The sequence below is a fragment of the Gavia stellata genome, chromosome Z (assembly GCF_030936135.1).
Source record: "Gavia stellata isolate bGavSte3 chromosome Z, bGavSte3.hap2, whole genome shotgun sequence".
NCBI classification, from domain to species: Eukaryota; Metazoa; Chordata; class Aves; order Gaviiformes; family Gaviidae; genus Gavia; species Gavia stellata.
In genome coordinates, this window is record NC_082637.1 from 66,564,353 (window position 1) to 66,581,993 (window position 17,641).

Genomic DNA, 17,641 nt, shown 5'->3' on the forward strand with positions numbered 1-17,641 from the left:
TCATCTGCTGTTGTAGAGATTAGAAGTTTAAATGTTGCAATAAAATTCTAGCTGTGGTGCAGACAAACTCCACTGAAGACAATAGTAGCCAGGCAAACATCGCATTTATGAAAGTATAAATAATGCAAAACTATTTTAGGTCACCTTTTTGGCTGAGATGGCATAGTTGTCCTGTTATTCATCCTATTTTGTTTCAGTGTTGCAAGGTTACACATGTCTCCCAGTAAATAATGACAAACGCAAAAACACATTTATACAAAACCGTTTCCCTAGCCTCTGTCTGTCTTGTGGATGGATTCCTCCCTCGACTTCTGCATTGCTTGTTTTGGAGAGGTTTTTTTTTACTTGAAGCAAGATTTTTTAAAATTTTTTTTTTCCCCTTCCCTGGTGGTCCTGTAAGTCCAACTTCTAGTGAGCCAAATGAACAGAGTACCTGTTTAAATTCTTACAGGATTTTCATTTTATGCAGAGCAGCAGGAGGAATGTTGTGCCTTTTCTGGTGCAGAGCTAAATTTCCCACCAGAACCATATGTCTGCAAAGCGGACCCTCTCTCTCCCTCAGTGGATCCCAAGGGAAATGAGCAAGAAATGTGGCAACTGCCTTCTTTCAGCTACAGGCAAGTATAGCAGGACATTTTTGTGACAACTACAGCACTAAAGACTGCACTTCACTTCCAGTTCAGTGAACTAAAGACAACAGGAGACTTTCAGCTGAGACATTGATACACAGTGTTGCTTCCTTTCTCATCAATACCACCCTCCAGGCATATATATGACCCCCAGGCAGTTGCAGAAATGGCTCAATTCATTGTTGTCTTGTAAAGGTGTTTTGGAACCCTACCAAAGAAAGGACCAAGCAGAAATGCCGGAGATGTTTACTTGGAGTACAGGGTTTCTCTGCTGACCAAATGCTGTTTTCAGTGTGGCTTATCAGCCAGTGCTAACCATTCTTTGCCTTAGAGAACCCTTTAGTCAAAGGGTTGCAAGCACCTCTCTTTGGTTATCACTAAAATTGGGCCCTTACCAGAATGTTAGATGTAAATGCTAGACTTTATTAAAGCCTGAACCCTGCAGTTTAGCAATCACTGTGTATTGCACCAGTGTGAACCCTCAGTCTTAGCACTTGTGAGCCGTAGGAAAGGCATGGTCTTGATCCAAACTTCATAGCCTCACCCTCATCAGATACTTTGGACAACACCAGCTTTTTCCCTCTAGCTGCCATGGCTATGTCTGACGTGGTGAAATTCTCTGTGTTAACTTTAAGATAGTCAGCTTTGGTCTGGTGGTTCTGACAATAACAGCAGAAAGCTTAGGGTGGGCTGCATCAGTGAAGAGAAGGACAGAGGACTATGATTAGGCTGCTAAAGGCATCTCAGCTGGTATAGTATATAATAATTATATTGATACATAATCTTGGTAAACCACAGCAGGATCTGAAGGAGAAAAAAGGCAAAGTAAGGTCTAGTATTATGATGTGTACAGTATAATTGGTTAATACAGACCTACCATCTTGATTTATTGTTATTTATATTCCTGTAGCACTTCAGGACTCTAACACCTATCCTATTGATATCAATACTGTATAAAGATGGTAGAAATATATAGTCCAAAATCCTGAACAGTTTACCATCTCCATATAGCAAAGAGAGTGGGGAACAACTAGGCATTATGTAGGATCAAACAAGTATTCTTGCCACATCAGAATCTTAAGTACCTTCACTGGTTTTGCTAAGCTTGGTAGTAAGTCATATCCTAAAAAAGAAGGGGAGGGATTTGAAAGAAAACTATATATTAGATTTGTATGTGTTTCCAGGGAGCTTTTCCTAAGTCAAGAGATGATACAAAGGATTTTGTCTGAAAGGGCTTATTAAAGCTCAGATCCGTTGCTTCCATACTGATGAGATGGAAGAGCCTGGAGTCATAAGATACTGCAACTGAGAACAAATATTCTGTCTGTGATGCCATAGAGAAGGGAGTAGATGGACACAGAGCAGAGTAACATAGTAAAAATAACGGGCAAAGAGAATAACCCTTGCAGCAATCTCTGATATGGCTATGGAAGCAATAATTTGATTTGTTAAAGCATGTGAAAGGAAGCATGCAATAATTCAGAACTAAGTGCCAAAAGGAGAGACTGTGCGGAGAGATAGGGAATGTTGCAATTTATGATGCCTAAGGGTAAAGTGAAAGATAACACCAAGTGATAGTTATTTTGTTCTGAAGGATGTGTTTAAGCATTTGTTAAGTTGCTACATTTAAAGTATAACTTAAAATACAATGAATTTCACCTTTCTTCTCTTGCTGTTTTCCAATAGTGTGGGCTTAATGTCAAAAAGCCAATGCCTGTTGACATTTTATTTTTTCCCTCAACTTAGTTCGTTCTTCCATTCGTTTTTCTAAGGAACATCATTCATCATTTAGGCTTGAGTAACTGAGAAAATAATTAGCCTACTGTGTTTAACAAGCACCTAAGTATATATGTGAGTCAAATACCCACAAATACTTCTGTTAGGACAACTTACTTGGATTCTAGGCATCAAAGAGGGTACCAAAGGAGGCATGGACTATTGCTTACCTGCATAAGCATTTGAACTTAAGGCATTGTTCTTTGTCCTGAAAAGGAGCAGCATGTTTAGAACTAAAGAGATGAAGAATGTCCTAAAGATTTTTGCAGATACATCAAAAAGTTTTCATACAGGACAGCAGCTAAACAGATTGACAATTGAGTTCTGTCCAGTGTAAATGGCTGTAAACCTTATGCTTCAAGATTGTACTGCTCACAAATGCAAGTTTTACATCACCGTCAGAGATCTGATGCCATCGTGCAGTCCAGTGTTTGTTGCTTTGCACAACTGAAAGACTGAGGACGTGTCATATGTTTGTTTTCAGACTTCTTGCTGTGGAAGACTCAGTGGAGTCCTGGTCTTGTCGTTTTAGAGAAGCCCATTTTTAAATCTGTGATCTTTAAGGGCTTCTTCTGGTTTAGTAGATAAGTTTGTTCAGCCTGTACATGCTTTCTGGAAAATAGAAAAACTCAGGTAGATCAACTTTTAAAACTGGTGGTTGCTGGCAAACCCTTGATCGTAGAGTACTTGAAAGAAATCAAATTAATGGACAGTTAATTCTGTTATTACCCACTTCCTTTAAATGGAGCAAATGAGCAATATAGTCAGACTTTAACTTTGGCTTGCCCAAGCTGCTTACGCTGTATGTGCTGTAATAATTTGTGTCCAGGTTTTTTAACAGCTGTGTCTAAATTGTCAACACAGCTTGTAACTGTTTAATGCTTCATGTCATGTGAACACATACAAAACTTCTCTGCATAGAAAAAAGAGTTCTGCAATTTTGAGAAACTGTGAAAGCTGAATTGTGGTTTTCAAATCTGCCTGAAATCACTGAAAATCTGAATAGTCAGCATGAATTAATTAAATCTTTTGGCCATTTTTTCCCTTTCTTGTGAAATAGTCTTAACTCAGACCTTTTAGTTCTGACGTACATAGTTATGAACATTTGCTAACTAACAAAAACTGGTGCTTTTTAATTCTTTGAAATCTGACACTTGCTTTTTCATCTTTTACTTTAGCCACACCTTGAAGGGTCTGTTCAATGGGGTAGAAGTTGGTGGCTTTCAGATATATATCTCTCTAGCTAAAGCTGCAGTGGACTGATGAGGGAACGTTATGAATATTCATTCTTTCATTCTCTTTTTCCTCAAATTTTGACATGCTGGAAGTCCTAAGTGCCCTTAAAATCAGATTGCTTACCAAGCCAAAATACACTACAATAACTCTGTAACGCAAGAGGCAGACCAGGGGCTGACTGAGGAATGAAAATTCTAAATACAATTAATTAATGCCTTGATACTTGAAAATATATACGTTCATGCCTTTTTCTTTTCCTTTGTATGATATATAATTCCCCTGAAAGTTAAGCAAGAGCTTGAAGCAGTGATTTAGTTTATTATTTACTTCAAAACAGTATAAAAAGAATGATGTTGGAAATTATAAAATGCAGTAATCAAGTATAAGACTTTTTAGAATTTTATTCTCAAAAGAGCCCTTCTTGCAGTTGAAATATTTTCATGGTGCTTTTACTTAGCCTAAGTCATTTTAATAAAAAAGTAGCTGCTGCATTATGTAGTATTGATAGAAGAAAAAAACCTGAGCATATGAGCATGAATTCTTCGAATTAATGTTACTGATTTTCATGTGAATCATGGCAAATATGATGCTTACGATGCTACCATTTAAAAGTAACTGTATTGCCTCTATTTCGTTTCTGCAATTTGGAACAATTCTCACTCTCTTAGTATTTTTAAGGATGCTGAGATCTTTAGGGGAGCCATATAATAGTGCAGAGCACTTCAACATCAAACATTAATTAGCATCATTTACTTTAAGTGAAATTTCAATCTTATTACTCTAAGCTGTTAGTTGTTTAAAGAATTAGTGTGATTTGTTTTCCTTCAAGGTACTGCAAAACTTAAACATGCAGATAATATAATACTTCCTTCTTTTGCAGAAATGCTAAAAGAGCTCATTTTGATATCCTGAAATCCTATCATATCCTACAAAGCCAAGAGGGGTGACCTCATCTAGAATACCTTGCCATTCCAGTAAGCTGTTCTGGAGATGAGGAAAATAGCAGTGCAAATACACCATAGAGGTGGTTGTCATAGCTTGCTGGTGACAATATTCTGCTGCTGCAGGCAGTGTCTTTCACATAAGATATAAATCCACTGTTTTTAATAGCATTTGGCCCTTATAACTGCTGTGCCGCTCTGAAAAAGCATGGGAGTTAATCGCAAAGGCTGGAATAATTTCAACTCAAACCAAGTTCCTTTTGTCTGCCACCATTCCTCTAGCCTTTTTCAAGGGGGTCTGGGAAAGAGGATCTAGTATTTTTCTCCCCTAATAACTTGCAATATACAGCTCTTTTGTGCCACTTTGCCAGTGGTGTCTGTATTAATAATCTTGTTCCGTTTTAGCATTCTTGCTGTAAGCAGGCAGAACTCAAGTTTTGTCACTAAATCAACATCTGGCCCCCGTTATCCTGACATACTGGGACAAAAGATGTCTCTTTTCTCTTCATGTTCTTGCTATGGTATGGAGTAATTTATTTATTTATTTGCCCCCAGAGAAGTCTTCTGCGTATTAGCACTTCCGCCCTCCTTCACAGGAAGGAGACAAAAGGAGAGCTGTCTATTTTCTGGGGAGGTAGGGCATATGGTCGAGCACCTCCTGCCTAGTCCTCTTCTCAGAAGGCTCAGTGCATTTCTGAAGTGCTCAGTCTTAATCTGCATTGGCTGTCTTCTTCCTTTTTAACTCTTAGTGGGATCTGGAGAAGCAAAAGAATTTACAGCCCCATTTTGACTCATCTTATGGAGAGAGTAAGACTTCAAGTAAATTTCCATCAACTTCTATTGACTCACGGTTGGAGAACAGAGGGAGAGGGAACAGCAGAGCTAGAAAGCTAAGGACAGGAGAGAAGCAGGAAATGCAGCAAAATTACAAGGGACTCATTCAAGGGAATGCTGAGAGCTGTCGGGGATAGAAGCTTTGATAGGTGAGAACTAATTGCAGAGAATTAGGTGTTTGTAAGGGAGCAGGTGGATTTCTTGGAACAATCTACCAGGGGAATGGAGAATTAATTAACTGGAGACTTTCACAAAATTCATTGGGTGCCTCAATAAGTAAGCAGAGAGAGCAGATTCATTTCTTTGAGGGCACTATGTGAATAAGGATTCCCAATGAGTTAATTGATTTTGCAGTCTCTTACGTATTTATTAATGGAATTTGTATTTTGGAAGCTAGATTCAGAGATTTCTTCTGGATTTTCTGGAGAGACTAAGGCAGTTATAGAGGTGGGGAATGGATAGAGAGTAAATTAATGGGAGAAATACAGAAAGAGTGGAAGAAAGCTTTGTGAATGAAAATGTGGTAAGCTTCAATGTGCAAAAAAAGATTGCTTTATACTGGAGAGTAACTGACACAGGTGCAATAACAACTAGATTGGTGTCAATCTGCAAGTTGAACACAGCTTCATATATTTAATGTAATTTTTGTACTTTTTTAAAAAGAACCTGTAAGGATTTGTCTAAAAAAATAAAATACTAAAGCCGCAGAATTTATTAATAGTGTACAGTAAATGATACCTCTAGATGTGTATAAGAGATACTGCTTCCCATTATGTGGCTCATTTTAGCTTCCTTTCCTTTCATCACCCCAAAAAAAGCATTTAAATTTGTGATGCTGATAAAGGCACAATAGGGACAGGCACCTACTGGCTTTGGCCTGCTGTGAACATACATGTCCATGTATACACATGCATATGCATACATATACACAGAACATATTAGAAAATTGTTATTTTCTCCATCCGTGTTCTGAAGAAATGGTCTTGTGTATGTGTGCTATTTTAAATGGTAATAAGATAAGCAGAAATACTGTAGGAAATAATTGTTGAAAGACTCAGAGAATAACAGGGAAGTATATTAAAGTAATTAAATACTAAATTTATGATCTTTAGGCCCTACAGAAAATCCTAAGAAAGTTTTCTTTTTTGGAATACTAAATAATAATCTAATGTTAATTCCTCTTTAGCAATTGCTGTAACCTTGAGACAATTGTTAAGAACGGTATTCTGCATCTATTTACTCGTATTCTGGGTTTTAAAAGTCATTTTGATCACCCCCTTTGTCTATGCACTAGAAATGGGATGTGTTCAAATTTTCAACTGCTGCAGGAAAAAAAGCAGAACTTTTAAATGATGCTGCTCACTAATTATTTTGATGTCTTGACAGTTTACCAGCCTGTAATTGCTGACTTTTCCTATTACTCTGAACTGAAATAGCTGTAGCGTGTTCACTGTATTTACCAGGGATGAATCACCTGATGCGTGCCATACTTCTACAGCAAAGGAGAAACTTCCACTAAAAACTCTGCAAAATGCAGTAGTAACATCTTGGGGGTTTGTTTTATTGTTTTCAGGGTGCTGGGTGCACTGCACTGGTGGTAGCTGTGGTGGCAAGGAAGTTAGAACTTACCAAAGCTGAAAAACATGTGCATAATTTCATGATGGACACCCAGCTAACTAAAAGAGTAAGTCATACTTTATATTCACAAATGAAAAGGAAATGTATGTTAATTTATTTCTGCATTTATTTTAAATAGTCTCCTGCTCCACTCTCCTCCTGAACTTTTTCACGGGTGTGATTTCACAATGAGGAGGAATCAAATGCCTTGAGTTTTTCTCTGAATTGAGGGCAGTTGTGAGTTCTCAACAGATTTTAAGGATTTCAATATACTTCCACAGAGGGTCCTTGCAGCTGGAAGATAATTGGTATAACCAACAGTCAAATGCTGTGAAACTAGAGACTACTATATTAAACTAAAAAACTTTCATGCAGCATTTGAGAAGAACATATAAAAGTTTTATAGCTAAAACAGGTGAAATGACTGATCTATACAAGAATTTCAAGCTATATGAACAAAGTTCTTGAGAGAAAGACATATTCATAGTTTGTGAGTGAGACAGTCTTTCCAGTTGCTTTGTGCACTCAACACCGTGTTCACTTAGTGGCACACAGTACTGAAGTGCCTTAAAAGGTGTTTGTAGATAATAATATTTTTAGAAGAGAGTATTTAAAAGAAACCTCTAGAAATCATTAGAATTCATAAAAAATATTTTAAAATTTTCCTTTTGAAATGTAATTGAAATGACGATGATATCTTGGAAAATTAAAGAATGCAGCAAACAAGACAATAGAAATCCTTTCTTGAGATAAAACAGGTCAGGGTCAGTGTTGAGGGAAAAAGAAAATGAGTAGGAGCTACACAGTCCTCTCAACTTGTTTAATCTTTGTTATTGAGAAGAGCCAATACGGAGAGGTAGGTCCTTACACTCACAACAGGAACTCAGCAGAGCTTGTCCTTACTGATGGGTGGAGAGGGTTGTCGATGCCTGAGCTGGAAACTGCGGCTCTGCTCCAAGCGGGAAGAAGGTTGGCTGCCTCAGCACAGCTCTGTGCAGTGGTGCAGCACTGTGCTGCCACAGGTCCTCTGCTGTGGAGAGCCATGTCATGTCTCTACATGCTGTGTTTCCAGGATATGTCAGCACACCGCTCTGATTGTGCTAGCTCCCTTGTTTCTGTGCTGGTCACCACTAACAGCCTGTATCTCCCTAAGCAGTCATCGTGAACAAAGACTAAGGATGAGTGGGAAGGCAGTTCTTGCATAGGTATAAAGGGCGTCTGACTTGAGGTGTCTATCTGAGCTTCTTGATTTACACTCCTACTATAGTCAGTTAAGGTCTTGTTGATGCTACACCACAGACAACTATTTGTCCCTTCCTAACACAGGTGCTTTTCTAGTGTAATCTGGCAGCTGAGCTCAAAATGTCTTTCAGGAGGTAAAAAGGTTTTGTAAAGATTGGCCAGATTTTGAGTCTGGTGTTCATTTGTGCCTTTTAATGTTAATTTTATTCAGCTATCCTTCATATAGATCTAAATATCAGTCTAATACTGTATCCAAGTGGTGCTTTGGTAGCTTCAAACTCATGAAGCTCAAAGCACATGAAAAGCAAACCAAGCAGCAAATCTGAGATGCACATCGGGTCACAAATCAGTTATGCAAATACTAGAGGGGTTTCCTCACAGCCTGAAGACAGCCATACCTTGTGGAAATGCAAGGACTAGGTAGAGATTGTGAGGAGGTCTCTAAAATGTACTTGTGCTTCCACTGAAGTCAGGACCAAGGTTCTCCAACACTTCTATAGGTACAAGGTGGGGACCTCCTGCTGGGAAGAGCTGCTGCGTGGCATTCCTGCAATGCCTTTACCTAGACATTGACTTACCTCTGATGCTGCAGTGACTGGCATGATATAAAGTTGGAGGGAGAGAAAATAAAGATGACTAACAAAGGCAGTTTTCCTTTGCAAGTAACCTAGTCATTCTTCCATTAATCAACAAAGCATTGAAATTCTTTGTCTGTTGTTTTCAAGCATTCTTGAAAATTTTGGAGGGCCTAAGAAGGAACTGTAGGTAGTCTCACCTTTCAAAGCACTTATGAAATAGAACACTGGCCACATTAATTGACAAGATATTTTTTCATCTCCTCAGAGAATGGTAAAAAAGAAATTAGTAAAAATGTAAACAAAAAAAGAAAAAAAGTATGTTCGAACAGCTCTGGAATTTTAAAAGACTGTTAAATTGCTAAAAGACTTAAGAGGTACTAACCATAGAACAAGAGAGAAATGTTATGATCCTATTTGTATTTACATTTAGTTAATTACCATACAGATAATGCATTAGTATTTCCTCACTGTAATTTATTTTGCCATAAACACCAAACGGTGCTAACTCTTTAAAGAGGGACAGATTATCCCCCGATGCAAAGAGCTGGTCCCAATATCACGTTTATAAGTAACACAGAAATTGCTCAGCAGTCCCCTTGGTCCCGTTATTGCTTTCTGCCCTCAGTGCTGCAGCTTCTTGATGTACCCACTTCCCACAGTTAGGCAGGGTTTTAAGTGCTTTGGAAAGAGTTTACACCAGAAAAGGGAAAACATGACATAATGCTACTTTTGTCAGATTGGTGTTTTTCTTTTATTAAACAGGTGAAAAATGCAGCGGCCAATGTACTCAGGGAAACATGGTTAATTTATAAAAACACAAAGCTGGTTAAAAAGATAGACCATGCGAAAGTAAGGAAACATCAACGCAAATTCTTGCAAGCTATTCATCAGTAAGTACTATTTTGCTTTGGTTTTCCTCTCCAGGTGTTTTCTTTCTTAGTTTCCCTCTCCCTCATAGTCACTCTTAGTCCTTGTGTCCCGTCCTGCCCCCTCCCTTCTCTCCCCCCGCAACTCCCTCTCTCCCTCATCTTAGAACATTGCTCTTGAGGTTGATTTTTCTCTAAAAGTAAGACAAAGATAAGGTTTTACTGTATTACCTGTAAGTAGTGTTTAATGAAAAGAATACACATCAAGTGTCATTGTAAAGCCCAACAGCAATTAGTTGCCTCTGTCCACCATATATTCTCAGTGCATAAAATCAAATGTTGGTATGTCAGCTATGACCCCTGACATCTGTTCTAGAGAAAAGGTGTATATGCCAACAGTCGTGTGACCTTTGAACACCTCTGGCATGATTCAGATGAGTTCTTCCCCTCTACTGAAATCTGAAGGGGTTGAAAACAAGCCTGAGAACTGTAATGAGTAGTAGGATTAAGCTGAATTGTGGTATTGCCAGACTACAAGTATTTATCTGAAATACACAGAATCACAGAATGATAGGGGTTGGAAGGGACCTCTGGAGATCATCTAGTCCAAGCCCCCCACCAGAACAGGTTCACCTAGAGCAGATTGCACAGGAATGCATCCGGGCGAGTTTTGAGTATCTCCAGAGAAGGAGACTGCACAACCTCTCTGAGCAGCCTGTTCCAGCGCTCTGCCACCCTCAAAGGAAGGAAGCTCCTTCTCATGTTTAGATGGAGCTTCCTATGATCAAGGTTGTGCCCGTTACCTCTTGTCCTGTCACTGGGCACCACTGGAAAAAGATTGGCCCCATCCTCCTGGCACCCACCCCTTAAGTGTTTATAAGCATTAATAAGATCCCCCCTCAGCCTTCTCTTCTCCAGACTAAAAAGACTGAAGTCCCTCAGCCTTACCTCATAAGAAAGATGTTCCAGTCCCCTAATCCTCTTCATAGTCCTTTGCTGTACCCTCTCCAGGAGTTCCCCATCCTTCTTGAACCGGGGAGCCCAGAACTGGACACAGTTCTCCAGATGCGGCCTCACCAGGGCAGAGTAGAGGGGGAGGATAACCTCCCTCGACCTGCTAGCCACACTCTTCTTGATGCACCCCAGGACACCATTGGCCTTCTTGGCCCCAAGGGCACATTGGTGGCTCATGGTCATCCTGTTGTCCCCCAGGACTCCCAGGTCCCTTTCCACAGAGCTGCTTTCCAGCAGCTCAGCCCCTAACCTGTACTGACACATGGGGTTATTCTGCCTCAGGTGCTGTACCCTACACTTTGTTGAATTTCACAAGGTTCCTCTCTGCCCAACTCTCCAGCCTGTCCAGGTCACGCTGAATGGCAGCGCAGCCTTTCGGTGTGTCAGCCACTCCTCCCAGTTTTGTGTCATCAGCAAACTGTCTGAGGGCACACTCTGTCCCTTCATCCAGGTCACTGATGAATCCATTGAACAGGGCTGGATCCAGTACTGACCCCTGGAGAACACCACTTGTTACAGACCTCCAACTGGACTCTGTGACACTACTCACAACCCTCTGAGCTCTGTCTATCAGCAAATTTTCAATCCACCCCACTGTAAAGTGCATCAAAACCAGCAGAATTGCCCAATGATTCAGATATTCTTCCTTGGACTACATAGGAGTAAAAAAAAAAAAGACTTTTGTCCCCAGGAACCACAGATTCTTCTTGAGGAATGGTCAGGACCCATGTCACTATTTGTTTGCTCTGTTTGATGACCCCATCCAGCCTGAGGCAGCCCTTTCTACATCTTATGAAATCAGTTTCCATGAGATGCTGGGGAAATGTAGATAAATTAAGTAAGTTTAATTTCGAACTGATGTTTTGATAACTTTTGAGTGTGGACCTGTGCCTGAGCCAACCTGTGAGGAGATGTGAGAAGCATCCATCATGAAAAGAACACCTATGTGTCATCTTGCAGGAAAGACGGGAAAGAAAGGCTGGGTTTTCTTATTTCCTATTAGTAAATTTTGGCTAACAATCATTGTTTCTCTGTTTCATAGCAATGTTTTAAAGCAATGGGTAGCTAAGCTTAAGGTATGAAATGTTCTATAAACCTTGATTACTGTATTATATTTAGCAAACTTGCAGGATTAAATGTTACTGTGCTATTGCAGAAATACTTGTGGGAATAAAAAGATGACAAAAGTCGAGGCATTTTTATGGGGATATAAAAAGTGTATTTTCCCAGTTTGGTCATCCTGCTTAGCTTAAATGATTGGGAGGCAGAGAGGAGTGGCAGGGGTTCTGGGATAGAATATGGCATGTCCTGTGCATCCTTTGCTGGATGTGAATCCTTGATTGCAAAGGTTATTCCTTAACATTTTAACTTTGCTATTTATTTTGTGTGTGTGTGTCTGTGTGTGTCTGCGTGTGTGTGTGCACACATATGTTCAGAGAAGAATCTAAAAAGCACAGCAGGCTCGATCTGCAGCTTTATATATCATTCAAGGCCAGAAGAGCTTCACAGGATATAAAGTGTTGTTCTGCACCTGCCTTAAAAATTCATTAATGAGGTGGGGTGAAGAACGTGACAGCAGTAATTTTTTCCTAGCTGTGCCAGCCAAACTTTGAACAGCTCTGTCTTTTAGCACTTTGCATCCCATTCCCAAAACTTTTGTATTTAAGCAAAAAAAAAAAAAAAAAAAGGATACTTTTCTCAAGATGCTGAAGAATGTGCCATGGATGAAAACATAGCTCTAGCAGTTTGCTTTCTTCCATCTGTAGCAGAGTATATGGGTGGAAATTATTTTTTCTCCCTTTGCATCTTTAAACTTTTCTCAAGTGACTCATGGTAGTAGATGGCTCTTTTCCATCTTTCTGGATTCTTGGTTTTTTTATTGGTCCCCCTCCTTCACCTTCACCTGGAGACAGAAATAAAAGGAGTGAAGTTTCAGGGCCAGTTTTGTGCAAGAAACCAGAGCAGATCAGGAGAACAGTCTCAAACTCACAGTCATAGCTCTAAAACTGCCTTCAGCTGGTCTGGGTCTTTTTTGCATCTCATGCCCACTAAATAAGATGAAGGTGAAATCATCACTCTAAATGATAATCTTAAAAGGCATTTTATGTATTTTATGAATAAGAAAATCTACAGATGATAGTTAATGGCAAGATTTGAAGCTATTGCAGGTTCCTTCATAATGAATACAAGTGAGTTAGACTCCACCTCAGGCAGTTACTGATTGAAAGAAGTAGCAACTCCCTAGGACTTCCCACCTGCTGAATCGAGCCCACTGTGCTCATTTGGTTGTTTTAGTATATTTTACAGTTTGTTTTCTTTTGTTTTGTCTTTTATTTCAACAAAATGAAAATAGAGCTCGGAAGTAAGTTGTATAAGCTGTTCCTTTCTGAATTTGCAGAATTTACCACTGTCTGCATGCAAAAAATAGAGTCTTTATTTGTGAACTTCAGTGGTCTGATTGCTGCCATGGAAACGCGATCCAGAATCATGATCTTTTGCTGTGATAAGTGAAGTTCATAAAATCAAGATGTTTCATCTCTTCTCTTAATGAATTTAGGAACAAAAGTCTGACAGTTTTCTTTAAACCCAGCTGCTGCAGCTAAAGACTTGCCATTACCTAGAGATAAATTTTTACAGTCTGTGATAGCTATTGGGTTGTTTACCATGAGGAATTATCATGTTGCTGTCAGCTGGTACTTGTATTGATACAAAAACAATGCATTTCTTGGAATTTTAAAATTAAAATACTGACTGGCAAACCAATGAGTAAATGAATCTTAAGAAAAGCAGAAAACAGATATTCTGCAAATTATTTGAGAGATGCTTACCAAAACACTAGGGTTATCATTCTCCAGTCAAATCATTACACGCTTACCTTTGAGTAATTATTCTGTTCTGAGGCTGTAATGATGTAACTCCATACCTTGGAGACTCCTCCATGTTTTTTGCTTTAGAATAGCTCCAGCTTATAGCCTCTGAAAGCATCATTCCTACAGTCTGCATTTATGTTGTGTTCTGAAGGAAGCCTCCAGGGGAAGAAGAGCATATGACATTCCCAATTTTATGTGAACAAATGATTGCTACCTTAACAGAGTTATTTCCTAGATATGAAAGGAAATGCTCGGTAACTAAAGATATGAACAGAAACTTCCTGATTTTGGAGTGTGTCCAAGAAGGCTTTCTTTAAACTAGCTTTCTAAGTAACACTGTCACGGAGAAATAAGCAGAGTACGCATTGGCAACCCACCTGCCACAAAATGCTGCCAAACTTACTTTCATTTGACACCTAACCGAATGGTTAGCTTGGTTGGCCCTTGACATACTAGTAGACTTCATGGTATCTTATCACATATTGTTTATAAATTGATACGTTGTTTTTGAAAAATGCTATTTCCTGCTTAGAATAGCCACCAGGACAGTCATTGGAAGTCCAAGTATTTCTCTGTTGGGAAATGTTGAACAAATGACTCGTACTTAAGGGAGAAATTGCTTATTTGTGAAAATTGCATCTACAAACCTCTCCTCTGAAAAACATGGACTTCGTTTCTGGGTACACATAAGAAAGGTCATGTATATATCTTTCAAAGAATGTGCATAACTAATAATAATGCAGATGGGTAGGCATCAAAGAGAAAAATATACCCTTGCTGATTCTTTCATAGTTTTTCAATGCTGTAGCATTGAAAAGGAATGTCTAATGTAAGTTTAAAAAGTAATCATATTTAGATTCACAAATTATGTAAGAAAACCAAAGGTACTGGCAAGTGTGTTGGTTATTTAGCTGCTGGTCAGATGGAAGTTCTGTTTAAAGTAATGAAAAACTCACTTATCACTGTATTTCCATCAGGTTCAAACACCTGCTAACCCAATCCATTTCCGACAGAACAGGGCTAATACCTGTATCTAGTCACGTAGGCATGGGAAGATTCTTGATTGCTACAACATTAACGACAAAAACCAGTTATTCTATGTTTCTTCCTATATCTACTTGTCACGATACTGAGGCTTTGAGGAATGTTTTGGCTTTCTTTCATATAGTCCGGATAAATTGTTATCTCCCTTTTTGAATTCAAGTTTGACCATGGCAAATGGTATTCTCAAGGACATCACATTTCCTTGCTCTTTCCTTTTTTGCGGTGTTGAAGAAGCATGCTTCTCATTGTAGCAGGCACATGACCAATTCTGACTTTACACAAAATACTCAAGGCATTGTCCATGCAGTTATTTGCTCTTGTAAGTTTTGTGCATGCTTTTTAGAAATCCTAATATGACCACATAAAAAAAAAAAAATCTGACTTAAAATTCTATTTTTTTAGATTAAGAAGTGTAAAAATGGAACAAAGGAAACTGAATGATCAAGCCAACACTTTGGTGGACCTGGCAAAGGTTAGTAGGCAATTATTGTTGTTTTAACATTCATCCTTTCAAAATTAAGAGTTTATAAGTGAAAATGTTATTCATTATATATGCAAATATTGTTAACAAGTTTGTTATTTGTAGAAAATGAAAATATGTGTGTGTTTTGTGGTAACACCTACTGAATGAAATGTTTTGCTTATGGTTCTGACCAAAGTTTGAATGCACCATATTTATATATAATTTTTTTGTACATTTGAAAAAGATTTCATAATTGAGAGGCTGATCCTGAGAGCTCTTGAAGTGACTGCAGTGGTCATGGTAAATGCTGAACTGTGAGTGGGCCGTAGTAGTGTAGGGCTGTGTAGTAAAGAGATTTCCTATCTGGTGATAGTGACTGTGCCATGAGTGATCATAGTACACAGGCTCTCAAGCAGACTGGAATTAGAGGTTCTGGTTTTCTATTCCTGTTGTCTTATGCAGCAGTGACTTTGGACAAGTAAATTTATGTCTACGTTTGTGTAAGTTTTTATAATTAATAATATCTGCCTATTTTGCTGATAAATCATAAGGCTTCATTAATCTTTTTTAACCCATTTGAGGTGAGGTAAAGAGGCTCTTCCATTGCAAACTGCTTGTCTATTGTTTTCCTTAATATAAAATAATAACTAGAGGGTTAGAGGGCTGATTTGATAGCATTCCAGGTTTCACATTAGACCTCAATATTTAACAGTTACTTTGATCTTAATTTGTGGCTACATTAGAGGCATTAATGGACTTTTCCTAAGGGTTTCTTGTCCACCTACCTGTTCATGTACCTCAAAACCCTCCTCAATTTAAAGTGCATCAAAGCAAAGATTAAACTCTTCAGTGTTCATTCCCCTTTTGCTTTAGAGAACCACCTGACAACTTCAGTTGCTGAAAATACATTTCAGTCTAATGCTTCTGGCAACTGATAAGGACTTTTCGCATACTATTTAATGTAGGCTACATTGCTTTCAAGGGTTATGCTAGTATCTTGAAACAGGGGGCAGAGAAATGGGTTATCGACACTCATCTGATACTGAAGTGCTTTACACTTCCGGCAGTCAGTCATTCAATTAATTTTCATTCCCTTTGGATGGTTTATAAACTTCAACCAGTTTGTCTGCTGAATTACATCCAGCTTTGACTCTAGTTTAAGTGTAATCTGAAGTCTCAGTCTATCAGAGGGAGAAATTCAGTCATTATTTTTAACCAGTTCCAAGTCTCTAAGAACTAACACATTTCAGATCACATTGTTACTGACCACTATGGCATTTTAAAGTACACCCTATATACTTGCTGTAACCAAACGCTGTTTTGTAGAGGGCAGATAGATTGGGGAACCCAGGAGAAGCATAAAATTGAATTTTCACTCCTTGCACTACATTTCAAAAACAATCCACCCAACTACTCTTACTATAGCCAGTTCAAGAAAACCTGATCAGTTTAAAGAGAAAGCAAATGAACAACATTTGTGTTCTGCTTAGAAGAATGAACGTATTTAAAACCAGAGGAAATACAGAAGAGTTGAGGATGGGTTATGGCTTTGGAGCCTTCGGTCTCCTGGTGGCTTACACAACTGACTGTTCACAAAGCTTAGCATGGTGTATTTCTAAGCACCTGAACTTCGGAAAAAGGTCTGGTCTTTTGTCTAATTCATTTAGACCTTGACATCTAAAGTGCTACTCAAAATACATTACATTTCGGCTCAACAAGTTTAGTAGAAAGTTTATTCTGAATCTACAAGGAAAATTATTTCACAGGGCTAGATATTGTTATAATATTGATACCTTTTTTTTTTTTGTGAAGCGCAATGGTATTTACAAATCTACAAATGTAGAGTTGTGCTGCTTGTTACAATATTTGTAAGGTCTCTCTAAACCTTTGTTTACATCCTTCTACTTTCAGACTCAAAACATCATGTATGACATGATTTCTGACTTAAACGAAAGAAGTGAAGATTTTGAGAAGAGAATTGTTACTCTGGAAACTAAACTGGAAACTTTAATTGGTAGCATTCAAGCTCTCCCTGGACTGATTAGCCAGACAATCAGCCAGCAACAGAGGGATTTCCTTGAGGCTCAGATACAAAATTATGATAAGCATGTTGCCTACAGTGCTGAACGGTCACGATCTTTGTCAAGAAGAAGGAGATCATCCTCCACAGCACCACCAACTTCATCAGAGAGTAGCTAGAAGAGAATAAGTTAACCACAAAATAAAGACTTTTTGCCATCATATGGTCAATATTTTAGCTTTTATTGTAAAGCCCTATGGTTCTAGCCAGTGTTATCTGGGTTCTGATGTCAGAATGCTGGAAACCTGAATACGTTTTAGGCCAAAATGATTGAAAACTCTTCTTTTTTCCCCCCTCCTCCTCTCAGATGCACAGTGAATGCACCTATTATTGCTATATTAGATTGTTCCTCCTGTAATTTCACTAAGTTTTTATTCATTCACTTCAAACAAATTTTACTACTACAGTATATAATACAATAAAAAGGTTAATTGCTGCACATAGTTGCTCG

General features: G+C 38.6%; 1 protein-coding gene across 2 annotated transcripts in view; it reads left to right on the forward strand.

Annotated features, from left to right (window-relative positions):
• Window positions 1-17,309, forward strand: part of KCNN2 (potassium calcium-activated channel subfamily N member 2) — a 73,389-nt gene extending 56,080 nt beyond the window's left edge. For both annotated transcript variants that reach the window (XM_059833953.1, XM_059833954.1), the window contains exons 6-9: window positions 6,990-7,100; window positions 9,616-9,743; window positions 15,050-15,119; window positions 17,022-17,309. In XM_059833953.1, coding sequence (XP_059689936.1) covers window positions 6,990-7,100; window positions 9,616-9,743; window positions 15,050-15,119; window positions 17,022-17,309 — 597 coding nt within the window. The remainder of the gene's footprint in view (window positions 1-6,989; window positions 7,101-9,615; window positions 9,744-15,049; window positions 15,120-17,021) is intronic.
• Window positions 17,310-17,641: the final 332 nt, after the last annotated feature.